The sequence below is a fragment of the Coregonus clupeaformis genome, chromosome 8 (assembly GCF_020615455.1).
Source record: "Coregonus clupeaformis isolate EN_2021a chromosome 8, ASM2061545v1, whole genome shotgun sequence".
Classification (NCBI taxonomy): Eukaryota; Metazoa; Chordata; class Actinopteri; order Salmoniformes; family Salmonidae; genus Coregonus; species Coregonus clupeaformis.
The window spans coordinates 49,965,338-49,991,313 of NC_059199.1; the positions used below are offsets into that span (position 1 = coordinate 49,965,338).

General features: G+C 43.1%; 3 protein-coding genes and 1 long non-coding RNA gene across 6 annotated transcripts; 2 read left to right on the plus strand and 2 right to left on the minus strand.

Annotated features, from left to right (window-relative positions):
• Positions 1 to 442: 442 nt before the first annotated feature.
• On the minus strand, positions 443 to 3,194 carry LOC121571894 (28S ribosomal protein S18b, mitochondrial). Its single transcript, XM_041883679.2, has 7 exons — positions 3,012 to 3,194; positions 2,482 to 2,653; positions 2,156 to 2,253; positions 1,858 to 1,926; positions 1,641 to 1,707; positions 1,256 to 1,315; positions 443 to 1,100 (listed from the first exon to the last, which is right to left on the minus strand). The coding sequence occupies exons 1-7, from the start codon at positions 3,090 to 3,092 to the stop codon at positions 913 to 915; spliced, it is 735 nt and encodes a 244-aa protein (XP_041739613.1). The 5' UTR covers positions 3,093 to 3,194; the 3' UTR covers positions 443 to 912.
• A 405-nt stretch (positions 3,195 to 3,599) lies between these two features.
• On the plus strand, positions 3,600 to 5,207 carry LOC121571895. The gene is made up of 2 exons (XR_006001779.1): positions 3,600 to 3,687; positions 3,874 to 5,207. It is a non-coding gene; the product is annotated as an uncharacterized LOC121571895 (long non-coding RNA).
• A 323-nt stretch (positions 5,208 to 5,530) lies between these two features.
• LOC121572552 (28S ribosomal protein S18b, mitochondrial-like) lies at positions 5,531 to 8,305 on the minus strand (the record flags this gene model as incomplete). Its single annotated transcript, XM_041884601.2, is given in 6 exon segments — positions 5,531 to 6,609; positions 6,761 to 6,820; positions 7,127 to 7,150; positions 7,153 to 7,192; positions 7,864 to 7,929; positions 8,159 to 8,305. Coding segments are annotated over 6 exon segments (525 nt in total), but the record flags the coding sequence as incomplete, so codon positions are not given.
• A 1,363-nt stretch (positions 8,306 to 9,668) lies between these two features.
• Positions 9,669 to 25,051, plus strand: LOC121571896 (serine/threonine-protein phosphatase 1 regulatory subunit 10-like). Of its 3 annotated transcripts, none has more exons than XM_045222044.1 (17): positions 9,669 to 9,695; positions 9,882 to 13,816; positions 14,381 to 14,494; positions 14,693 to 14,779; positions 14,990 to 15,177; positions 15,384 to 15,467; positions 15,608 to 15,748; positions 16,018 to 16,126; positions 16,439 to 16,563; positions 18,739 to 18,860; positions 19,011 to 19,350; positions 19,671 to 19,917; positions 20,069 to 20,144; positions 20,389 to 20,634; positions 20,892 to 21,021; positions 22,053 to 22,439; positions 22,706 to 25,051. In XM_045222044.1, the coding sequence occupies exons 3-17, from the start codon at positions 14,388 to 14,390 to the stop codon at positions 22,867 to 22,869; spliced, it is 2,553 nt and encodes an 850-aa protein (XP_045077979.1). In that variant the 5' UTR covers positions 9,669 to 9,695; positions 9,882 to 13,816; positions 14,381 to 14,387; the 3' UTR covers positions 22,870 to 25,051. The 3 variants fall into 3 exon arrangements, with proteins under 3 accessions (XP_045077979.1, XP_045077981.1, XP_045077980.1); XM_045222046.1 differs by having other exon boundaries at positions 19,011 to 19,329; XM_045222045.1 differs by having other exon boundaries at positions 9,882 to 10,176.
• The last annotated feature ends 925 nt before the right edge of the window (positions 25,052 to 25,976 follow it).

A 25,976-nucleotide genomic window follows, 5' to 3' on the forward strand; every position in this document is an offset into this window, starting at 1 on the left:
TTGTTGGGAAGGGCCCTTAAGTAAGCATTTCACTGTTCGTCTACACCTGTTGTATACAAAGCATGTGACAAATACAATTACATTTTAAGTTGTAGCCTGTGAGGAGAAGGGGCTGGAATGAATCAGTGATCAGTTTTTTGTTGTTGTTGGTATTTTACCCCCTTTTTCTCCCCAATTTCGTGGTATCCAATTGGTAGTTACGGTCTTGTCCAATCGCTGCAACTCCCGTACAGACATGGGAGAGGCGAAGGTCGAGAGTCGTCCGAAACACAACCCAACATAGCCGCACTGCTTCTTGACACAGTGCCCGCTTAACCCGGAAGCCTGCTGCACCAATGTGCCGGAGGAAACACCGTACACCTGGCACTGCGATGGGACAAGAACATCCCTCCCCTACCCTGGATGACGCGGCGCCACCCCATGGTTCTCCCGGTCGCGGCCAGCTGCGACAGAGCCTGGACTCGAACCAAGATCTCTAGTGGCACAGCCTTAGACCACTGCGCCACTCGGGAGGCCCTGTGACGTGTTTTAGCAAAATTGCAACTGCTACTCTCCCACACTCCCAAAAGCAAAAAAAAAAAAAGCTATTTTATAACTTGTTTTAAAACTGTAATATGTAACTTTTAGGGCGACCCAACCAAATTCACACAAGTGAGTTGTAGATCTGTCATTCTCATTGAAAGCAATTCCAAGAAGCAGTAGATATGTTCTATGTGTGCTATTTCTATGCTTAAGTTAACTTTTTGCATATTTTACTTTCATTTTTGTACACCATCTTAAAATACACGATTTTTGGTTATGGAAAATATATTTCACACTGTTGTTTAGATGGTACAATGATTCTTTACACTATACTTGCTTGTTTTGTCACAAACTGAAATTAGACAAACTATTCCTCTGATAGGCCCTAGTCTATTTCAAATAGGCCTTGTAGGTCTTCTTGACTTTAGCCACTTCAGTCTCGTCTGGCTGTATGGTGTGGTACCACCAGTACCAAGGGGTCATGGTGGGGGGAGGAGGGGTCGAGCCCACTGCATCATGGGAGTTTGAGTAGTCCTCCCCTGAGAAGTCCACATGAGGAACCTGGAAGGGTAGCAGCCCTGGAAATATGGACAATATTTATGTACTGTAGATAACTGCAGTTTCTGTTTTGGTGGCATTGTTGAAGCACTGCGCTGGTCAAAAAATGTTTTATTCTTCATTATTACTGTACTGCTCTAACATTCTCCTCCTTAGTTACAGAGGCTGAACTTACCATGGTCTCTTGCAGCGCCAATCGCCTGATTGAGTTGTTTTTGCTGTTTCTGACACACTCCTGGATAAAAATTTAGAATAACAATATAAATGTGGCACTTTGGTTACCTCAAACCTCACAAAAAGTGTTGGTCTTGAACCAGATGTTACTTTATGCAGAACTGTTTATCACTAAAACAACTATTGGCAGATTCTCAGATTCTTGGTTGTGTCAACTGTGTAAATTAATCATTCATCAAATCAAAGACAACTTATTTCGATGAAACATATTAAACCAGCAAGCATTTATTAAACCAGCAAGCATTTAGATAACACCTGCTGAATTCAGCATGGTTGATTCAGATTCATTCATAGAATTGTATACATATATTGAACTACTATCTTACCTGTCCGTGTGGGGTCATACAAAATGCCTGTATATGGACTGATAAACTGTTGCAGCAGCTTCACATTCTGCAGGAAGACAATGGTCCATTGCTTTACAAACATAACATAGAATAGCTTGTTAAATCAACTTAACGAAATCAAAGGTAATGCCATCCAATTTTCCATCTCTCATAATGGCTGTGTGTGTATTCCATGAGTAAATGTGAGAGACCAAACCTGATAGTGGATGATGATGTTGGTGTCTCGACAAATTGGACAGGGGTTCCCACATATCTTGTCTCCTCTCTGAAGAAAACAAAACAGAAATAGTGATTAGAGGTTGCAGTCACATGTCTGTCCGGTGGAGAATATAATAATAATATGGAGTTACATAGCCTAATACAAAGCAGACAGCATCAAGGTAGACATCCTCTGATCATCTGTGCACTCCCCAAAGCCTAGGCAATAGCTCAGAGACCTGCCGCAAGTCTCCAGGTCTCAGGCAAGGTTACAGAACCACCTCTGTTACACCTACAATGCAGGTCTTGCGTGTCTTCTGAGGGGGAATCCCCCCTTTGTGGTTCCTCCTGTAGTCAGACCACACTGGACTGGTTCCATAGCGCTCTATGTACTCTAGAGATAGGAGAGGTAGACGGACACAAAGTAAATGGTCACAGATATGGATGGATTAACAGTAATTAATTACACTATTCCTGGACTTTTCCCAGCCAATTCCTGATTATCCATTGAGCATGCCTTTTAGAGCAGGATCCTGGAGTAGGCTTAATCTGGGTCCGAGGAACCATCCCTTAGAAAACAGCAGAGTGCATAGAAAATACATACAATCTCTAATCTCCATACCTTCGCTCTCCAGGTAGTCCCATGGTCTGTCCTTGTAGCGGGCAAGAGCCTCCACTGCCTCAGCAGCATCACTGAGGATCTCAGGTGAGGCTGCAGTGCACAGAGAGAGGCTGGACTTCACACTTGGAAACACAGCCTGGGTCCAAAGCCTGACAGGTAACCTCTTTGGAAGCTAGAAACCAAACAAATACAGTGACTGTCAGTCAAGTCATCAAGTGTAAAACTTGCAAATACAGTGTACTGTACTGTACACAAGCCAATGATGCTGATAAGTTTGCATAGACTATGGTTATATGTGAAACATATTACTGGGCTTGCAGTGGATGATGTACAGTGCACAAAGTCGAGTACCGGTATGTAGTTCGCTATGTTGCTAGCTGCAACTGGCTAGTGGTGTTTATTAGCCGGCGGTAACGTTAGCTCCGTCACTGTTTCGTGATATGACTATCTGTGTAACGTAGTTGAATGTGTACATCAGAAGTCCTAGCTTTTGCTTGTATGATGCACTATAGAAAATAATTGTGAAATACCTTATTCTGCCGAATATTCTGTAAAAGTAAAGGAGACACACGGCATAAAATCCTTCCAACGCTTGGTATGGACGCTGCCATTTTGCCTTTCACAACTGAGGGTTGAAAGTTTACAGGTGAAAGGGGAAGTAGCACATTATTTTTTTTGGTGCATGGCTAAACTCTCCTTTTGGACTTCAATTCATTTATTTTATGAATTTTAGTACATTATTAATTTCATCATTTTAAATTAAACGCAAGGTTTTGATAGTGTCCGCGAGTGTGCCAGGCAGCATGCTCGACTCCACCGCAGCCATTTTGTAAAAATATTACAATCGAAATTACACCCAAATGTGATATTATACCTCAGTACGAGCACCATATTTTGTGAGTTAGAACTAATACTCATTCAAATGTGTTTAGATAAGCAACAATAGACTTGGGGTGTGATTTAAATTGAAAAGAGAATGTACAAAACGTGCAGCGCCATCTTTCTGTCCTAATGGACAATGAAGGCACAGATAGAAAACTCTTTGATGAAGGTCGGTCTACAACTGCGCGTCACCAAAAACTCAATTTTGTTACCATGAAAATCCCAGAAAATGTATGGTAGAACACTCGTAAGACGTCAAAAACGTCACAGGGTATAAATATCAAGCCCCTCCCCTTTCCAGCACATTCCTGGATTTGTTCTGCGGTGAGTAACGTCGAAAGAAATGCTGTAATATATTTATTTATTTTCGAAAACGACTGCGCAATTATTCATTTTAACCATAATCCATCATAAGAAAGCTATTTTAAGATACAGGTGTGTATGAGCGCACTAAGAAAGTAAGTGAATGTAACTTTAAATGTTTTTCGTTTTGTGTGCTCTTTTTTTCAGGTATTTTGTCTCTGAAGAGTGGCCGTCGAGGACTTTGAACATTAAATAAAAAACACTTTTCAACAAATTGACGTTTTACTACTAGTTTTGCCTCGTTTGTTCCAGAAGGAATAGCTAGCTTTTAGCTGCCACAACCTCGCCCAAACATTGGCAGTAGAATGGCCTGTACTGAAGAGCTCAGTGACTTTCAACGTGGCACCGTCATAGGATGCCACCTTTCCAACAAGTCAGTAAGTCAAATTTCTGCTCAGCTAGAGCTGCCCAGGTCAACTGTAAGTGCTGTTATTGTGGAGTGGAAACGTCTAGGAGCAACAACGGCAGAGCCGCGAAGTGGTAAGCCACACAAGCTCACAGAACGGGACCGGCAAGTGCTGTAGCGGCAAAAAATTCTGTCCTCGTTGCAACACACACTACCGAGTTCCAACCTGCTTCTGACAGCAACGTCCGCACAATAACTGTTTGTCTGGAGCTTCATGAAATGGGTTTCCATGGCCAAACAGCCACACACAAGCCTAAGATCACCATGCGCAATGCCAAGCGTAGGCTGGAGTGGTGTAAAGCCAGATAGGTGGGGACTTCCAGGACTACTAACAGGAGGACCTGGAATCACTGGGGGAGACCCTGGTCCACAAGGTCATGGAGTGACCTACCTACTGCAGAACCAGGGCTCTGTTGGCACTCTATTCCCTATAGTGTGCAATTTTTCACCAGAGCACTATTGGCCCTGGTCAAATGTACGGCACTATGTAGGGAAGAGGGTGCCATTTCGAACGGACCCCAGGAGGAGATGTAATGCTATATAACCTACTGCTGAAGCTGGCCATGTCATCAGCTCAGTGCTGGGGTGCATCTCGATAGTCTAAGGTGGCTTCCTTGTCTCCGCTCCTGATCGTTCAGCACTTATTTGAATAAAGCTCATGGCTGAAGTCTGTCTCCCAAATCAGTTTGATTGAAGAAAGGTGTGGAGAGGAAGCCACGCTAACTATTGAGACACACCCCTGTTGTATGACATTATCCTGTCAGCCTATGAGATGCATACATTTTTTTTAAAGTCCAATTTGCCACCTTGCCCCCCTACACACCTGTAGATCTGAAAAGATAGGGCAAAGGTGGTGATTTGGAATTCAGAATTTGACTGGACAAGTGGGCATGTCTCACCCATGGGACAGAAAGAAAGGGCAATATGATGAAGTGTTTATAATGGCAATACATTACCACCGGATTCGTACATGTATAAACCAAGCTCTTATTAACTTGAAATAAACATGTTGATACCTGTATGATCAAGTATTTACTACAGATAAGGCAATTCAATAAATGGATTTTGCATCTTACAATGTCTTTATTGTACAACTTGTCTCTGAATACTAAACAATGAGCATAGAACAGATTATTTGACAGATTTATCTCATGGACGTCCAGTGGTCTAAGGCACTGCATCGCAGTGCTAGCTGTGCCACTAGAGATCCTGGTTCGAATCCAGGCTCTGTCGTAGCTGGCCGTGACCGGGAGACCCATGGGGCGGCGCACAATTGGCCCAGCGTCGTCCAGGGTAAGGGAGGGAATGGCCAGCAGGGATGTAGCTCAGTTGGTAGAGCATGGTGTTTGCAACACCAGGGTTGTGGGTTCGATTCCCACGGGGGGCCAGTATGAAAAATAAAAAATGTATGCACTCACTAACTGTAAGTCGCTCTGGATAAGAGCGTCTGCTAAATGACTAAAATGTAAATATAGTAGCATGTTCTGTTCATGAGCTGATAAGTCCTGTTGCCTAGTCACTTTACCTCTACCTATATATACACTTATCTACTTCAATTACCTTGTACCTCTGCATATCGACTTGGTACTGGTACCCCGTGGAAATTGCTAAATTAATGTTACTCCTATTTCTTCCTTGTTCTTTTTTTCAATTTTTCTCTGCATTGTTGGGAAGGGCCCGTACATAAGCATTTCACTGTTAGTCTACCTACACCTGTTTGCAAAGCTTGTGACAAAATTAGATTTTTAGTTGTTGCCTGTAAGGAGAAGAGGCTGGAATGAATCAGTGATGTTTTATCAAGATTGTAACTGCTACCCTCCCACACTCCCAAAATCAATAAAAAAAAGCTATATGTTGCCATGAAAACAAACAAATCATACACAATATTCTATAACTTGTTTTAAAGCTGCAATTTGTGACTTTAAGCTACCTGACCAAATTCACATAGAAGTGAGTTATAGATCTGCCATTCTCATTGAAAGCAACTCCAAGAAGTGGTAGATCTCTTCTATGTGTGCTATTTCTATGCGTCCTGTGCTTAAAATTCATTTTGTCTTTTACTTTCATTTTTGTACACCAGCTTCAAACACAATATTTTGGGTTATGGAAAATATATTTCACAGCGGTTGTTTTGTCACAAACTGAAATTAGACAAACTATTAGATTTTTAGCAAACAGGAAATGGCAGAGGGAGATTTCTGCATAGGGCTCTACTACTTCCAGAAAGCCCAAATTAAATCCACACAAAAAAATAATTTCACCATGATTCCTCTTCTGATAGGCCCTAGTCTATTTCAAATAGGCCTTGTAGGTCTTCTTGACTTTAGCCACTTCAGTCTCGTCTGGCTGTATGGTGTAGTACCACCGGTACCAAGGGGTCATGGTGGGGGGAGGAGGGGTCGAGCCCACCGCGTCATGGGAGTTGGAATAGTCCTCCCCTGAGAAGTCCACTTGAGGAACCTGGAAGGGTAGCAGCCCTGGAAATATGTACAATATGTACTGTAGAGAACTGCAGTTTCTGTTTTGGTGGCATTGTTGAAGCACTGCGCTGGTCAAAAAATTGTTGATTCTTCATTATTACTGTACTGCTCTAACATTCTGCTCCTTAGTCACAGAGGCTGAACTTACCATGGTCTCTTGCAGCACCAATCGCCTGATTTAGTTGTTTTTTCTGTTTCTGACACACTCCTGGATAAACATGTAGAATAACAATATAAATGTGGCACTTTGGTTACCTCAAACCTCACAAAAAGTGTTGGTCTTGAACCAGATGTTACTTTATGCAGAACTGTTTTCATCACTAAATCAACTATTGGCAGATTCTCAGATTCTTGGTTGTGTCAACTGTGTAAATTAATCATTCATCAAATCAAAGACAACTTATTTCGATGAAACCAGCAAGCATTTAGATAACACCTGCTGAATTCAGCATGGTTGATTCAGATTCATTCATAGAATTGTATACATATTACATAAATTGAACACATATCTTACCTGTCCGTGTTGGGTCATACAAAATCCTGTATATGGACTGATAAACTGTTGCAGCAGCTTCACATTCTGCAGGAAGACAATGGTCCATTGCTTTACAAACATAACATTGAATAGCTTGTTAAATCAACCTAACGAAATCAAAGGTAATGCCATCCAATTTTCAAATCAAAATGTATTTGCCACATGCACCGAATACAACAGGTGTAGACATTACAGTGAAATGCTTACTTACAAGCCCTTAACCAACAATGCATTTTATTTAATTTTTTAAGTAAAATAAAAAAAGTGTTAAGTGAAAAAATAAAAGCTAATAACTAAAGAGCAGCAGTAAAATTAAATAACAGTAGGGAGGCTATATACAGGGGGGGCTACCGGTGCAGAGTGAATGTACGTGGGCACCGGCTAGTCGAGGTAATTTAGGTAATATGTACATGTGGGTAGAGTTAAAGTGCTATGCATAAATAATAAACAGAGTAGCAGCAGCGTAAAAGAGGGGGATGGGTTTGGGGGGCAGTGCAAATAGTCGAGGTAGCCATGATTAGCTGTTCAGGAGTCTTATGGCTTGGGGGTAGAAGCTGTTGAGAAGCCTTTTGGACCTAGACTTGGCGCTCCGGTACCGCTTGCTGTGCGGTAGCAGAGAGAACAGTCTATGACTAGGGTGGCTGAAGTCTTTGACAATTTTCCATCTCTCATAATGATTGTGTGTGTATTCCATGAGTAAATGTGAGAGACCAAACCTGATAGTGGATGATGTTGGTGTCTTGACAAATTGGACAGGGGTTCCCACATATCTTGTCTCCTCTCTGAAGAAAACTAAACAGAAATAGTGATTAGAGGTTGCAGTCACATGTCTGTCCGGTGGAGAATATAATAATAATATGGAGTTACATAGCCTGATACAAAGCAGACAGCATCAAGGTAGACATCCTCTGATCATCTGTGCACTCCCCAAAGCCTAGGCAATAGCTCAGAGACCTGCCGTAAGTCTCCAGGTCTCAGGCAAGGTTACAGAACCACCTCTGTTACACCTACAATGCAGGTCTTGCGTGTCTTCTGAGGGGGAATCCCCCCTTTGTGGTTCCTCCTGTAGTCAGACCACACTGGACTGGTTCCATAGCGCTCTATGTACTCTAGAGATAGGAGAGGTAGACGGACACAAAGTAAATGGTCACAGATATGGATGGATTAACAGTAATTAATTACACTATTCCTGGACTTTTCCCAGCCAATTCCTGATTCTCCATTGAGCATGCTTTTTAGAGCAGGAACCAGGAGTAGGCTTAATCTGGGTCCGAGGAACCATCCCTTAGAAAAAACATCAGAGCGCATCGAGTAGACATTCAAGCTCTAATCTCCATTCTTCTCCAGGTAGTCCAATGGTCTGTCCTTGTAGTGGGCAAGAGCCTCCACTGCCTCAGCGGCACTACTGGGGATCTCAGGTGAGGTTGCAGTGCACAGAGAGGCTGGACTGCACACCTGGAAACCCAGCCTGGGTCCAAAGCCTGACAGGCAACCTCTTTGGAAGCTAGAAACCAAACAAATACAGTGACTGTCAGTCAAGTCATCAAGTGTGAAACTTGCAAATACAGTGTACTGTACTGTACACAAGACAATGATGCTGATACGTTTGCATAGACTATGGTTCTATGTGAAACATATTACTGGGGTTGCATTGGATATTGTACTTTGAAGATGCAATATGCACAATGCATAAAGTCAGGTACTGGTCTGTAGTTAGCTATGTAGCTAGCTAGCTCTGTAACTTCGCTAGCTGTAGTTAGCTCGGTCATTGTTTCGTGATATGACTATCTATGTAACGTATTTGTATGTGTGCAGCAGACGTCATAGCTTTTGCTTATCTGACGCACTATAGAAAATAATTGTGAAATACCTTATTCTGCCGAATATTCTGTAAAAGTAAAGGGGACACACGGCATAAAATCCTTCCTATACTTAATATGAATGTTCCCATTATGCCTTTTACAACTGAGGGTTGAAAGGTTACAGGTGAAAAGGGAAGTCGCACATTATTTATTTTTGTGCATGGCCAAAGACGGTCCTTTTGGACTTCAATTCATTTATTTTATTAATTTTAGTTAATTATTAATTTCATCATTTTAAATTAAACGGCAAGGTTTTGATAGTGTCCGCGGGTGTGGCACGCAGCATGCTCGAGTGCATCGCAGCCATTTTGTAAAAATAGTACAATCGAATTTATACCCAAATGTGATATTATAACACAGTACAAGCACCATATTTTGTGAGTTAGCACTGATACTCATTTAAATTTGTTTAGATAAGGAACAATAGACTTGGGATGTGAGATACATTGAAAAGAGAACGTACAAAACTTGCAGCGCCATCTCTCTGTCCTTCATGGACAATGAAAGCACATATACAAAACACTTTGATGAAGGTCGTTCTACAACCACGCGTCACCAAAAACTCCATTTTGTCACCATGAAAACCCCAGAAAGTGCATGCGTGAACACGCGTACGACGTCAAAACGTCACATGGTATAAATACCAAGCCCCTCCCCTTCTAGCTCATTCCTGGATGTGTTCTGAGGTGAGTAACGTCAAAAGAAATGCTGCTATTTTTTTTAAACAAAAACGACTGCGCAATTATGTATTTTAACCATAATCCATCATAAGAAAGCTCTTCTAAGATTCAGGTGTGTATGAACACACCGAAAAAATAAGTGAATGTATCTTAAATGTGTTTTTCGTTTTGTGTGCTCTTTTTTTTCTTCAGGTATTTAGTCTGAAGAGTGGCCGTCGAGGACTTTGAACATTTTACTCAAAAAAAACTTTTTTTTTCTTCAAGTAATGGACATTTGATTACTATTTTTGCCTCCAGTTTGTTCCAGAAGGAAAAACTAGTTTTTAGCTGCCACAACCCCGCCCATAAACCAGTTTTTCCAGCCATAAGATTGTTAACGTTATAATAACATGACGGTTAACGATATAAAACTGATGTAACAAGAGATCTGTTGCTGTAAAGCACAATATACAGTAGTATAGCTACCCGAGACGCTGAAGTATTTATAGTAAGTGTTGATTTTCAAAGCATTCTGAACCAAAATTCATGAAATCATCAATTGTTTTGTCGTAGATTTAGGCTAATGTGAAGTCTGCTAGTTGGTCTCCGTACGTGGCTAGCTAGCTATTTGCAGTTCAAATGCAGCGAAAGCTAAGGATAGTTTATGAGCTCACACAGGAAAGTATGCAGAGTGGAAACGCTCCGTTTCTTTGTGTGTGAGACTGATACAAATAAACTAAACACATGTTTTAAGTTAATCATAAGCAATCTACTCATAAAGATTGCCGTAGGAAATATTTTTGCCTATGAATCTGGATGTTTTTTTTCTCTAAATAGGGAGAGGTTCTTGGAATTGACACCTACCGCAATCTATACATAAAGATTGCTTAGTTTGAAGATTACGGACTTCACTGGAAAAGTCGGTCATTTGTGGTAGTTTGCTACACCTGACATTGTATCGTCGATATCGTTATAGCAGGAAATACATTCCCCAGGTGTACGATATGTATACGGCAATCTGAGGATAAAGATTGCAGGATTGAAATACTCGGGGGGAAACGTTCATTCGAAATTTTGTACAAGGCAGAACGGTTTTGTCGGAATTACATCAAAATGGCGGGCTTGTTGTCGTTTTATCCTTTCAGAAGACGCAGCATTAATGGCTACAATGTTTTTCTGGAGTGACAGTCGGGTGTTGGCTTCCCTGAATAGCGGAATGACTTTCTTCTCGCAGTGTCCTTAACGCATGTGTAGCCGTTATAGCTAGATACCTTCCGTTGTTTTTTGTAGATAGTCAAATGATTCTCCGGCCGTGCTAATGTGATAGTAGGCTAACTGTGTTGTTGTGGCCGGGTTAGCTGGCATACATTGTTCTCGAGGCTGTGGCAGCCACGAAGCAGTTAACAAAAGAGGGCAGGGCCTAGGTTTATTTTCGGTGGATCACGGGTTAGTTTTTTCTCTCTTAACGGCACCCTCCCCTAGTCTGAACTCGGTCATTCAACGGGATCTTTATTCTAGTGGTATGGTAGGGCGTGCATTGCAATGACAGATGCAGTTTGTCATAAAGGGCTGCGTGAAATTTAATTATATAACCATCATTAACATGGTGCGTTTGAATGAAATGTATATACATAATTTGATTATCTACAGGCTTTCCCGCCTCTATTTTCTATTTGTAACTAGTCATTTATTTGAGTTAGATCTGCTTGGTGTAGGCTACAAACAGAAATAACATTAACCCCATAGGACAAATGTGTTTGATGTAATAATGACTGTCGACCAGGGATACGGTTGTTATGTAAACAAAAAATCACTTTGTATTGCCAGGGGTTTGAGCGATAGTGACAAAGTATTTGTTAAATTGTAGCTAAATGATAACAGGTCTTACTCTTTTCAACTGCATTGCTATTTATTTGAGTAAATGCACCAAAGCAATTATTTGTGTATGAATATTAATTTACTTGACTTTTCCCCCATTGAATTATTCTTTACTAGGCTGTCTTCTCAATAACTTCGTTCTATTGACTGTGTGCGTGTGTAACAGTTGTGACATTTTCAGGAGTTGTGTGTTGTGGAGTTCTGAGACTATATAAAACTTCTACTACAACAGTTAAACGGGTAAGACCAAACTGATTTCCTCACATCATGACATTTCAAAATGAAATACTTGGATATTATCCAAGTAATACTTGGATACAGTAATTAAAAGTATATGATAATGAACATAGTCATAACCATATTATAACGACCTTCAAATATTAACGTTATAAGCGTTCAGTTATGCACTGAACAATGAGAAAAATGCATACAGATAGCCTAAGTCCCGCCCCTACTGTAAGTGTTTATTATGATTTAAGCATAGTTTGAGCAAGGCTAAGCAAAAATTATAATTACATTTTACTGCAATGGTTTTATAGCTTAGTGGAGATTTGACTGCGTTTTATATGTAGAGGATCGATCCATCCATAGTCACTGTATCCTCAACTGAGGTTGGTCTACTAGTGTTCCCATTATATGGCACATTAATGACGTCGGTAGTTGTTTTAACAACGCACTTGTACTTGAGCCAATCTCCTGCTCAGGTTAACTATACGTTTCAAATATATTCATAGCCAAATTAAATTACTTTCGTTTAGTGAATTTGACGTTTTTTAAATATAGTGTATAAATTTGCTTTGATACATGTATTCATTAATTGGTACTTTGAAATGTGTGGATTTCATTTGACTACATTAGCATTGACGTGTAGTGCTTGTACATTTCATACAATTTGTCATTCCTTGTACTAAACTATAGGTGGCAGTAAATGCTAAGAAACGTTTATCCAATACTCTTGGGGGGACCATTGAAGCAAGTGTTAGTCATGGATAATGCTTCAGATTAAATATTCCCTTTATTCTAATGTTAATATTAGGTAATTAACATACTGGTTCCACAGTAGTCCTATACACTTTAAGGGATGTATGTGTGAGATCAACCACTTACAATACCAATACTTACAATATCAATTCAAATAACTTTAATATTACTTTAAAATTATTATTTATACTTACAAACACACACAAAAATAGTTAAATATGTTCTTTAGATAACTGAAATTAATAGTACTATGCATTTGTCATAGAATAGGCTTCTTCTGTGCTCTGTTCAACCAACTGTGTTCCTTGGAGTTCCTGTGCCACCTGAGACTACTGGTAATATGACTGCACCCTTCTCTATCAGTGAAGGAGCTGGTCAGTCATTCCAACCACCAGTTTAGTGCACTGCAAGCCTGAAACTGAATATCGGTAGGCTTTCATTTTGAGGGCCGTGTCTGTGTGCCTCAGTGTTTAGCTTCCAATATGTGTGTATTATTAGTAGAGGGGGAAGCTACTCAAGGTATTTTTCACCCACACTCAACAAAGACTGTAGCATCCTCATCCATTACCAGGACAGCATCAGTAAAGTATTCTAGCTTCCACAGCTCTCATCACCTTTGACATTTCTATAAAAACATTTCTATAAAAATAAGTTGGAAAGTCAGTATTTTTTTTCTCTGAGACTAGAACAGTACAAATGGCAGGTTGACAAGGCTGCTGCTCAGCCCAAAGACTAACTTCCCCGCCACTGTAGTTTGTAGGTCTACTGGTTGTTTTGCTCATGTCCAAGCCTAATCACTCATCCGTTTTTATTTGCACTTACCATGAACTTGTTAAGGCTGTACATTTTATGAAGGCAATCATGAGTGGAAGGTTTTGTTGAAACTTGTTGTGTAATGTTTTAACAATCTGAATAAAGCATAGCTACTTGAATTTATTGCTCCGCCCTTGGGGGAAGTCCACATGAACCTACTCTAAACTACAGCCCAACCTGTCATTTTCTCATAATAATGTGCTGTGTTGAACTGACTCCTTGCATATTTCCTCCCTTTCTTTCTCTGTGTATTCTATTGAATTACTGACACAGAAAATGAACTAGCAGCATGACCTATAAGCAATCTTTGTATTAGGCTCTACCCTGCTGTCTTTGGGGAAGCCTACTGCAGATACTGTGAGAACAGGGACAGTAGGCTCTGTCTGTCATCCCCTCTTCTCCCTCAGCTAGGAGAATAACCCCACGGAACTGACAGATCCATCCCTCAGAGAAAATGAAATGCACATTTTTTAAAAGTATGAGCCAATATATCAGTCAATACATTTACATTTTCGTCATTTAGCAGACGCTCTTATCCAGAGCGACTTACAAATTGTTCACCATGGTACATAATTTGGAATACAAAGGCAGCACCTATGCTGAGGGGTTAGCTGGGAATGTCACTGCCCCCTTGTGTTGTCAGATTTCAGTGTGACTGAAGATCTAGCAATGTTGGTGTTTTGACGTAGGCCTCTGGGCCATTGTGGTGTTGCTCTCAGTTTTGTAGCTAGAAGGAAACAGTGTAAACTATGCAGTATGGATTTCAGCCTTGGTTGTTCATGTAGTAGAGAGGATTTTGGAAATGTCTTATGGTCGTTGCTTTTTGCAGGATTTAGAGTTGAACGGATGGTGTCTGTTCCAAGGAGCACTCCCAAAACAAAGTCAAATCTGACATGCCTGGATGCAGTTCAGTGCAAACATCACTTGAGCGGCACATTGAAAGAGACTATAACGATGACTGTTTAGTAAGCGCCAGCGTTTATAAGATTTTATTTGACGATATCCTGTATGTTAAGTGTGTTTGTCTCTTCCTCCCTTAGAGCAGAGATGGCGGTGGGCCCGGTGGACCCCAGGGAGGTCCTGAAGGGAGTAGAGAACCTGCTGGGGAAAGATGGAGAGCTCCGCAGCCTGGAGGGAGTCCCCAACGTTTTCAGGTAATTAACACACTGCCATATTTTAACTTTTATGATGTGCTTTTGAACTTGTATACATTTTTTTCCAGCTTTTAGTGTTTTTCATTAATTATTTTAAAATGTATTTTGAGTTGCCGGTGTAGACTGTAATGGTAGCATTGTAATGGTAGCATTATTTTGTTCTGACGGTTGGTTTTCTTCTTGGTCTTTTCTCCACAGTCTCATGAAGGGCTCTCACAAGATGGTGAGCAGGTGTATGTACCTGAATATCTTACTGCAGACCAAGTCCCATGACATTCTCAACCGGTAAGATCTACTTCCATCTTATGTCATTTATTGTTTAGTAACTTGTTTAGTAACTTCACTAGGGAGTTTTCTCTGCCACTGTGCTGCTGCTTGTTCTTTGGGGGGTTGGGGGTCTAGGCCGGATTACTGTAAAGCACTTTGTGACAAATGGCTTTGTAAAAATGGGCAATTTAGCTTCAATTTGATTGACTCTTCCATCACTTCATCCAGGTTTATCCGAGTGGGAGGCTACAAGCTGCTGAACGCGTGGCTGACCTACTCCAAGACTAGCAACAACACCCCCCTGTTACAGCTCATCCTGCTGACGCTGCAGAAACTGCCCCTCACTGTAGACCACCTGAAACAGAACAACACTGCCAAGCTGGTCAAGCAGCTCAGCAAGACTGGAGAGACTGAGGGTATGTTTTTAAACAACTTTCTTTTCCCTTGTGGTCCACCCTCTTCAATACACTGAGCTGACTAATAGACCTCTGTGAAGAAATACTTTAGCATTTTATTTGTAACTCACTTTCTCACAAACCCAAAGCCAAGATAGAGTTCCAGAAGATGTCAATTGTTTTATGACAGTGTCTGAAGTTGATGTGTAACTAATGTTGTCTCTCAGGGCTGAGGAAGCTGGCCACTGGGCTGGTGGATGGCTGGATGGCTACCATCCGCTCCCAGAGTGTCTCTGCCACCTCTCCTGCAGGTAACCACTACTTTCCTATCCCCCGTTCCCTCATGCTTTCCATCTTTCCCCTCTTTCTCATTTTTACTTTCTTCCTCTTTAACTCTCAGCTCCCCTGTAATCTCTTTGTTTACATAACACCCAGTCTCTTTCTCTCTCAGATAAGAAGCGGAAGAAGGAGGAGGGGAGAGTGCCAGTCCGAGAGGTGAAGGCGGCTGATGTAGGGAAGGCAGCAGAGGAGGAGAAGAAGCGGGAGAAGCCCAAAGCTCACGCTCCCAGCCATGCTAAGATCCGCTCCATAGGTACACTACGCTTCCCGTCACCACCATATTGTCAAACTACATGCACACTCTGTCCTCACAGTTTTTCACAAAAAAGTTTAATTTTCAAAAGATGATTCTGTGTATACGGTTATTGTCCTTCAATAGAAGACAGGCCACAGTAATATGCAAATGAGGAAAAGGTCATTGTGTTTCTGGCTGTAGGGATGAAGCTCCTGCTGTTCCTAAAGTGCTGGATGTAGGACTAGATAATATCCTGATCTGACCCTGTCCTGTGTGTTGTCTTCCAGGCCTGGAGATGGATGCTCCCACCCCTGTCCCAGTCAAGAAGCCAACCGTGGCCCTCCAGCTGGGAGACAAGTACAACATCAAACCAGCCCTAGTCCTCAAGAGACCCAGGTAAACTACACTTACTTCAGACAGTAATAACAGCTTTGTTCGTATTGTGTATATGCGTTTCCCTTCTGCTGTTTACTGGGCAATAACAGGATAAATATTGCCTAACCACAGAATTTCACACTGGTCAGTGCTTCCCCCTAGGTGCTTAATGAGAGTACTGCCCAAACCCATCTTTGGCAAATGTATTTGCCATTTGTAATGAATATATTGGAACTATTACTCACTGAACCTCTCCCATTTATCTCTCTCCACCAGTTTGGGTCCTCTGGAGTAAAACTTAACCTGTGTTTCTCTTGTCTTTCTCCCCACCAGTTTGGGTCCTCTGGACCCTCCCCCTGTGGAGAAGAAGTATAAACCTCTAAACACCACTCCTAACCAGACCAAGGAGATCAAAGTGAAGATCATCCCGGCACAACGTAAGACCTCAACAGAAATCGGTATGTACTATCTTTCTGACCCCTTCACTGCATGTACAGTAGTAGATTAGACCTAACCCCTCAACATGTAGATTAGACCTAACCCCTCAACATGTACAGTGGTGAAAAAAAATATTTAGTCAGCCACCAATTGTGCAAGTTCTCCCACTTAAAAAGATGAGAGGCCTGTAATTTTCATCATAGGTACACGTCAACTATGACAGACAAATTGAGAAAAAATTCCAGAAAATCACATTGTAGGATTTTTTATGAATTTATTTGCAAATTATGGTGGAAAATAAGTATTTGGTCACCTACAAACAAGCAAGATTTCTGGCTCTCACAGACCTGTAACTTCTTCTTTAAGAGGCTCCTCTGTCCTCCACTCGTTACCTGTATTAATGGCACCTGTTTGAACTTGTTATCAGTATAAAAGACACCTGTCCACAACCTCAAACAGTCACACTCCAAACTCCACTATGGCCAAGACCAAAGAGCTATCAAAGGACACCAGAAACAAAATTGTAGACCTGCACCAGGCTGGGAAGACTGAATCTGCAATAGGTAAGCAGCTTGGTTTGAAGAAATCAACTGTGGGAGCAATTATTAGGAAATGGAAGACATACAAGACCACTGATAATCTCCCTCGATCTGGGGCTCCACGCAAGATCTCACCCCGTGGGGTCAAAATGATCACAAGAACGGTGAGCAAAAATCCCAGAACCACACAGGGGGACCTAGTGAATGACCTGCAGAGAGCTGGGACCAAAGTAACAAAGCCTACCATCAGTAACACACTACGCCGCCAGGGACTCAAATCCTGCAGTGCCAGACGTGTCCCCCTGCTTAAGCCAGTACATGTCCAGGCCCGTCTGAAGTTTGCTAGAGTGCATTTGGATGATCCAGAAGAGGATTGGGAGAATGTCATATGGTCAGATGAAACCAAAATAGAACTTTTTGGTAAAAACTCAACTCGTCGTGTTTGGAGGACAAAGAATGCTGAGTTGCATCCAAAGAACACCATACCTACTGTGAAGCATGGGGGTGGAAACATCATGCTTTGGGGCTGTTTTTTCTGCAAAGGGACCAGGACAACTGATCCGTGTAAAGGAAAGAATGAATGGGGCCATGTAGCGTGAGATTTTGAGTGAAAACCTCCTTCCATCAGCAAGGGCATTGAAGATGAAACGTGGCTGGGTCTTTCAGCATGACAATGATCCCAAACACACCGCCCGGGCAACGAAGGAGTGGCTTCGTAAGAAGCATTTCAAGGTCCTGGAGTGGCCTAGCCAGTCTCCAGATCTCAACCCCATAGAAAATCTTTGGAGGGAGTTGAAAGTCTGTGTTGCCCAGCGACAGCCCCAAAACATCACTGCTCTAGAGGAGATCTGCATGGAGGAATGGGCCAAAATACCAGCAACAGTGTGTGAAAACCTTGTGAAGACTTACAGAAAACGTTTGACCTGTGTCATTGCCAACAAAGGGTATATAACAAAGTATTGAGAAACTTTTGTTATTGACCAAATACTTATTTTCCACCATAATTTGCAAATAAATTCATAAAAAATCCTACAATGTGATTTTCTGGATTTTTTCCCCTCATTTTGTCTGTCATAGTTGACGTGTACCTATGATGAAAATTACAGGCCTCTCTCATCTTTTTAAGTGGGAGAACTTGCACAATTGGTGGCTGACTAAATACTTTTTTCCCCCACTGTAGTAGATTAGACCTAACCCCGCAACATTTAGTAGATTAGGCTAGATATAACCTCTTAACAAGGAGAATATATCAGGATTGAGGTCAATTCCTTCTCAATTCAGGGAGTTAAGGGAAATTCCAAGTGTCTTCAGTACTTCTCTGAGAACATTTTGGAATTTGTTTACTTCCTGAGTTGATTGGATTGAAATGGAATTGACCTCCTCAACCCTGGTAGAGACCCACACACTGCTGTATATGTTCCCCTACTGGAAGGTCTTCAAGATTGAAACATTGCAATAAACTACAAGAGAGCATACCAACAGTTTCAGAGCATAAACAAACATTTGTTTCTTTCACATGTTGTTGTTTTGTACCCTACCCCTGAGAAAATAGTGTGGTGTGTAGTACACACTTTTAAACCAATCTCCCAATCAGGTAGCACTGCAGTATGTTGACTGTTAGTGACATCACTAAGGTACCCTCCTCTCTCTATGCAGCCCTTGAGGGTACAGGCTTCCTGGATGCCCTAAACTCCGCCCCCGTTTCTCTCATCAAGATCAAGAAGAAGAAAGGAAGGGAAGGGAGAGACCCCAAAGCTGTCTCTCCCACGTCAAACAAGGTAAACACATGCCTTCCTGACCAGACAGACAGCACAGACAACTACTGTCTCTGCTATTCTGACTCTACACCTAAATCGATGGGAAAGCTGTGCAAATGGAATTGAGTATTCACCCTTGTCTCTCTCTCTCTGCATCCCTCCTCCTCTCAGCCGTGTCCATTCGAGGGTAAACCCCACTATCCGTCACCCCAGGGCGGCGCCAAGCCCTTGTCCCCAGAGACCCAGGTGGCCTCCACCACCCCTCCCCACGAGGTCCCAGTAGACCTAGAGCAACCCGGCACGCCTGTGCCTGCCGACGACCCAGAGGCCATGGACACGAGCAGTGAGAAGCCCAGCGCCCTGGCTGAGCCCCGCGGCGAAGAGGAGGGTCAGCTGACCAAGAAGGGCAAGAAGAAGAAGAGCGTGCGCTGGGCCGAGGAGGAGCAGCTCAAAGAGTACTTCTACTTCGACCTGGACGAGACCGAGAGAGGTGAGAGAACAAAAACTAACGGTAACTTCAATTCAATTTCTTTGGTCGGTGTTGTGTTTAATTGCACGTCAAACTGTGGTTCTATAGTCAAACTAGATAGTTGTCAATACTGGCTAGCTAGTCAACAGCCCAATAAAGACATGCTCAATACTTTACTAAGTTCTGGTAAATGAGTCTTTTGGTAGCGATGTGATTCCCCCCCTGCTTTTCTGTCATTTATCTTCAATCCCTAGTCAAAAGCCAGCTTTTTCTATCTTGTCGTAATCACATCCCTGTTGGGTGCCACAGCTAACCTTTTCCTTGTTCTCCACCTCTCTCCTTCCCTCTATCCCCCTCTCCAGTCAACGTCAACAAGGTCAAGGACTTTGGCGAGGCGGCGAAGCGCGAGATGATGATGGACCGCCACACGTTTGAGATGGCGAGGCGCCTGTCCCACGACTCCATGGAGGAGCGGGTCCCCTGGAGCCCCCCGAGGCCCCTGGCCCTCACCGGCCCCCTGGTCAACGCCGGGGCCAACAGCACAGAGAGACTCACACAGAGGGACCGCGAGACGGGCATCCTGCAGGAGATCTTCCTCACCAAAGAGAGGTACGGATTCACACAGAGACAGAGTTTGTGAGAGAGAGGAAGAGAGAAGTATGGCTTAAAATGATATGGATTTCTATAGCCTAGTGGGTTACCAGGTGCTCAAAGTGCCTCACATTGTATTGGGGAAGCTCACCTTCTGTCTCTTCCTCAGTGTTCCTGACAGCCCCCATGAACCAGAGCCTGAGGCCTACGAACCCATGCCTCCACGCCTCATACCCCTGGACGAGGTGAGATATACAATTTTCTGTCAATCACTTTGATGCTGTTTGAAAGATGTTCAACTCCAATGAATGCACAACCAAAGGTTTTGAATATAAAATAGGAAGCATTACAAGTGTTATCAGTTTTGACTTTTACTCTTCAGAGTTTTGCATCTGAAAGTGATACAAAATTCCTGTAATACATAGAAAACAACATTCAATGCTCCAAACATCCTCTGTGTCCAGTTCACTAACTCCCTCTTTTCTCCAGGACTCAACCATGATGGACGACAGCTACATGGAGCCCATGGACACGTCGTCCCAGCCTGGCTCTGCCGTGGGCCCCGGGGGGGTGGAGGGCTCCAAGCTGCCCCCCATCCTCGCCAACCTCATGGGCAACCTGGGGGCCAACAACCTGTTGGGCAACCTGGGTAACCTAGGCAACATTGCCCAGGGCACGCCTGGTGCCCCCGCTGCCCCCTCCGTCAACGTACAGGAGCTACTCACCTCCATCATGGTAAGCGATATAGAGATTTAAAAAATGTCAAAACATGAACTAATGCTGTTTTTGTAACCCCGCCATTATGTAATCTCATTGAGGAACTTTATGATTGGATGAATTCAATTATTAATGCGTTGTCTACCGTAACTGTTTTAAAACAGAACTTCTGGAACCCCTGGAGAAGCCCTGTAACCAGTGTATCTGTGATGTTTATTTTAGAGTGTCTTCATGATTTGGCTTAACCTCTCCCTCCCTCCCTGTCTCTCCTGTAGGGAGCTAGTGGTGGCCAGTCTACTGAGGACCTGATCAAGCAGCCAGACTTCTCTGAAAAGATCAAACAGCTGCTGGGCTCTCTACAGCAGACCCAGAACCAGGGCCCCCCCACCGGACCCCCGCCCGGAGGTACACACACACACACACACACACACACAAACCTTTAACACACACCTTTACAACACACACACACACACACACACACTTACAACACACACACACACACCCCTTTACAACACATACACACACACCTTTACAACACACACACCTTTACCACACACACACACACACACACATTTACAACACATACACACACACACACACACACCTTTACAACACATACACACACACACACACATTTACAACACATACACACACACACACCTTTACAACACACACACACACACATTTACAACACATACACACACACACACACACCTTTACAACACATACACACACACACTTTTACAACACACACACACACCTTTAACACACTTACAACACACACACACACACACACCTTTACCACACACACACACACACACACACACACACACACACACACACACACACACACACACACACACACACACACACACACACACCTTTACAACACATACACACACACACCTTTACAACACACACACCTTTACCACACACACACACACACACATTTACAACACATACACACACACACACACACACCTTTACAACACATACACACACACACACACACACCTTTACAACACATACACACACACACACACATTTACAACACACACACACACACATTTACAACACATACACACACACACACACCTTTACAACACATACACACACACACTTTTACAACACACACACACACCTTTAACACACACTTTTACAACACACACACACCTTTAACACACTTTTACAACACACACACACCTTTACAACACACACACACACACACACCTTTACAACACACTCACACCTTTACAACACACACACACCTTTACAACACACACACCTTTAAAACACACACACACCTTTACAACACACCTTCACCTCGCTCTTCAGTTCTAACACAAACCAAGTATTCTTCCATTTCCTCCTACTCTTAACTGTATATGACAATATGCTTGCTAGGATGATTTTTAAAGTATGTCTTTCCTCCACAGTGAGCCAGGGCCTGTTGGGCCACGGTCCAGGCATGAACAACATGCCCAACATGAACAACATGGGCATGCCCATGAACGGAGTGGGGTACCCTCCTGCAGGCAAGCCCCCGGGCCCCGGAGGCCCCCACTACAACCACCCCCCGCCCCCGCCCCCACACAACCACGGACCCCCTGGCTTCAACGCCAATCCCCGCATGATGGGGCCCCCGCCGCCCCAGGGCCACGGAGGAGACAACAGCAACTACTGGGGGGACGACTCGATGAGGGGGGGGCCACACCGGGGCGGAGGGGGACACTTCCACCGCGGGGGCCGAGGGAGAGGAGGGGAACAGGTGGGCTTCAGAGGGAGAGGACGAGGTGGTCCTAGAGGAGGACACAACATGGGAGGTGAGTTGACTTAGAAAGGGAATGTTCCTTCAAGTAATTCGATTTCTATGTTAGAGACATATAGGGACAGTCTGAAACGACACCCTGTATTGCCCATGTAGGACTCTGCCCCACAGTAGTCCAATAAAAGTAAGGACGAAGTTGTTTTCCGTTTGCCATCTTCTAGCCTTGATGCAGTCAGTACAGAAACGTTTGATTTGCCTGGCTAGTTGTGTACTAACTCTGTTCTTGTTTCTCTCTCTTTCTCTCTACTCTCCTCCTCCCAGACATGTCCAAGAGGCCAGTGTGTCGCCACTTCATGATGAAAGGAAACTGCCGTTACGAGAGCAACTGTGCTTTCTACCACCCCGGTGTCAACGGTCCTCCCCTGCCTCCCAACCACCCCGCCCACAACCAGTACAACGACCACGGTCCACAACATGGGCACTAGTCCGCCGACACACCTCGGACACTAAGACGTGACAATACCCTGATACTACCACTAGGTGGCAGAACTCTGAATTCATGAGCTGCTGGTTTGGTTTCACCGCTGGAACAGCGAGGACAGAGAGACAGACAGCCCACCAGGCTAGAAAGACATGGCGCGAGACAAGACCCATAGATAGTTGGATGTGACTGCCAATGTGTCCTGCTGCCTTAACAGCTGCTCCGGTCTGGTGATCTCTGTGATTTTTCTGCAGGTCTGTTGAAGAAGCAGTTCTCCTACTGTGTGACTGGGACTTTGATATGAAGGCTCACCAGTAGCAGAGGAAGATACTGAATGTAGAGGGCAGAATCAGACCTTTCTCTACTACTACCTCTTCCTCTCTCCCCACACCAACCCAAGATGTCCCCCAAGAAATCCTTTACTTTCTACATCCATTTTTGTTTGCCCTGCTCGCTCAAACGCCCTCAATCAGGGATTGAGGACATTGCTTGTACACAAGAATACACACGCTCATGCCCTGGCTTTGTAAAAGTATAGGTACTGCTATAGCTGTGAGATGATCATTAATATGTTTAAATAGATGTTTTATTGTGATCATATTTAACACAGTTGCTTCAGGTTGATGATGTACAGTAACCACCCACTATGACCACTATGACTATTATGGTTGCTGTCTGACACTCTCCCATATAGCCTATCAGCTAGCCCTGTCTAACGCACTAGTCTCCTACATCTTTGATACTTCAATCAGCACTGAGCTAAGAGATCAGCAATGAAGATAGAACATCAATAGAAACATCTCCAGGATCTCCCCAGTATTGAGCCAGACTTCTTTAAGCTAAATAATCCTTCCATCATTCTGCTCTGTAGTTGTGTAGCGTCACTCTTGCCCTGGCTGTACCTATTGGACCGTGTTCCCCTGAGACAGGATCTTTAGCGAACCGTCAGCGCCAGAATGAGTATAAGCCCCGCCCTCCCTCCTGAATGACTGAATGTAGCACTGTGGTCCCCTGAGTTTTCAAACTGTAGTCAGAAAGACATGGCCAAATGACAATGTTCAGTACACCATTTTAAAACCTATTTACGGCCAAGTGGCATACAAGAAAGACATGCCACTTTTTCTACCGTAGGATTTCAACAGAAAACAAGATAATGAATGTGAAGTTGACCAAATCATTTGAATATGGTTTGCAAACTTCCCAATAGGCAACAGCGTTATCAGTTAGGAAGCACTTTAAAAGGAAAGATGAGGGCCAAATCCAAGTCGTTTTCACCAGGCATCCTGACTGACAGGACAGGACCTAACTGGTAACGTCTAATGTCGCTCCAGCCCTCTACGCTGCTTGTTCTATGTTCTACTATCTAGCTCCTGCTCTAGAAAGGCCTGCCTGAAACCGTTCCCCTCAAGATCAAATGAATGAAACAGTATTGAGAAGAGAATGTTCAACTGAACCACTCCTAGATGAATGCCTACGCACTGAACGAACGAACGCTGCCTGTAGGCTACGTGTTGCGTTTTCTACTTGTGGGTATTAGTGGTCTGCCTATCACAGGAGAGGAAACAACAGGAAAAAGCGTTGCTTGATTTGACTGAGCCTTTTACCAAGAAGAATACATTATAGTGAATGAAGTTCAGGTCTAATGGAAGCCTCTGTGTGATTTTTATATTTCAACAACTGTATAACCTGTACCATCAACTTGTACCACCAGGAGTATCTCTCTTCCATGTGACAAAAATGATGGTCAAATGTCCCCCTGGATACCCTGTGGCAGACACACAGTCCCCTTACATAAGTGCTGCTTCTTCACACACACACACACACACACACACCTGTATTAGCTTGTATGGGCTTCAGTGTTCGGTCAGTGTTAAATGTCCAACGGGGTAAAACTAAGGAATCATTCTCTGGGTCAACTAATTCAAAGTGTTTTCTATGAAAACCGTGGCCTTAATGTCTCTTGTGGGACTATAATTATGTAAAATGTTGTTTTTGGTTGGATTTGTTGCGTTTTTATTTTGATATGATATTTTGAGATGAGTTGGATCTCTCCAAAATGAGGTTGACGTTTTTGTTAGAAATTCTTGTATCCATGTGTTTGTGTAAATGCATACACACACTCATACATATTATCAGTATGAGTATTTTGTACATGTATTAATAAATGTCCTAAAATGAAAGTTTCAGCATCTGTGCCGTTTGTTGTTACTTGGCTACCTTTTCGTTTTTTACTTTAAGAAATCTACCAACGTCTTGGTTTTGTCCCCTTTGAGGGAGGGAATGGCCGGCAGGGATGTACCTCAGTTGGTAGAGCATGGCGTTTGCAACGCCAGGGTTGTGGGTTCGATTCCCACGGGGGGCCAGTATGAAAAATAAAGAAATAATGTATGCACTCACTAACTGTAAGTCGCTCTGGATAAGAGCGTCTGCTAATTGACTAAAATGTAAATATATGTCCTCGCTCAACTTTTCATTCAACTTTCTCACCCTGGACAGTTTATCTGGACATGATTCTACAGGACCTCCACCAGCCGAAAAAGCTAAGTAGCAACATTAACGCAATGCCATCTAATTGCAGTCGCTATAGATAATATGCCCTCTTTCTGGGACTCACCCACAAACAGGACCAAGCCTGGCCTGCTGAGGAGTGACGGACTCCATCCTAGCTTGAGGGGTGCTCTCATCTGATCTATCAACATAGACAGGGATCCTCTAGCTCCACAATGAGATGGCCTGCCCCCTGTCTGCCGCTAGCACAGTCAGTGTAGTCAGCTTAGTTTCTCCATTGAGACAGAGTCTGTGCCTCGATCTAAGTCGGGAAAATATAAACATGGCAGTGTTTGCCTTAACAATCTCACTGGAATAAAGACCTCCATCCCTGTCATTTTTTAAAGAGACTGTGATAATGCCTCAACTCAAAATAGGACTACTTAATGTTAGATCCCTTAATGTTAGATCCCTGTTCCAAAGCAGTCATAGTAAATTAACTAATCACTGATCATAACCTTGATGTGATTGGCCTGACTGAAACATGGCTTAAGCCTGATGAATTTACTGAGTTAAATGAGACCTCTCCTCCAGGTTACACTAGTGACCATATCCCCTGCACAT

What these genes read in the sequence shown, in the direction of transcription:
- LOC121571894 (XM_041883679.2), bottom strand. Translation starts at nt 3,092, where the DNA reads ATGGCAGCGTCCATACCAAGCGTTGGAAGGATTTTATGCCGTGTGTCT. An exon ending in AGAATATTCGGCAGAATAAG is followed by an intron (nt 2,654 to 3,011) that starts GTATTTCACAAT and finishes TTTGGTTTCTAG; the next exon opens with CTTCCAAAGAGGTTACCTGT. An exon ending in TGGCGCTGCAAGAGACCATG is followed by an intron (nt 1,101 to 1,255) that starts GTAAGTTCAGCC and finishes CCATATTTCCAG; the next exon opens with GGCTGCTACCCTTCCAGGTT.
- LOC121571896 (XM_045222044.1), top strand. Translation starts at nt 14,388, where the DNA reads ATGGCGGTGGGCCCGGTGGACCCCAGGGAGGTCCTGAAGGGAGTAGAG. An exon ending in GGAGTCCCCAACGTTTTCAG is followed by an intron (nt 14,495 to 14,692) that starts GTAATTAACACA and finishes TTTTCTCCACAG; the next exon opens with TCTCATGAAGGGCTCTCACA. An exon ending in TCTCTCCCACGTCAAACAAG is followed by an intron (nt 18,861 to 19,010) that starts GTAAACACATGC and finishes TCCTCCTCTCAG; the next exon opens with CCGTGTCCATTCGAGGGTAA.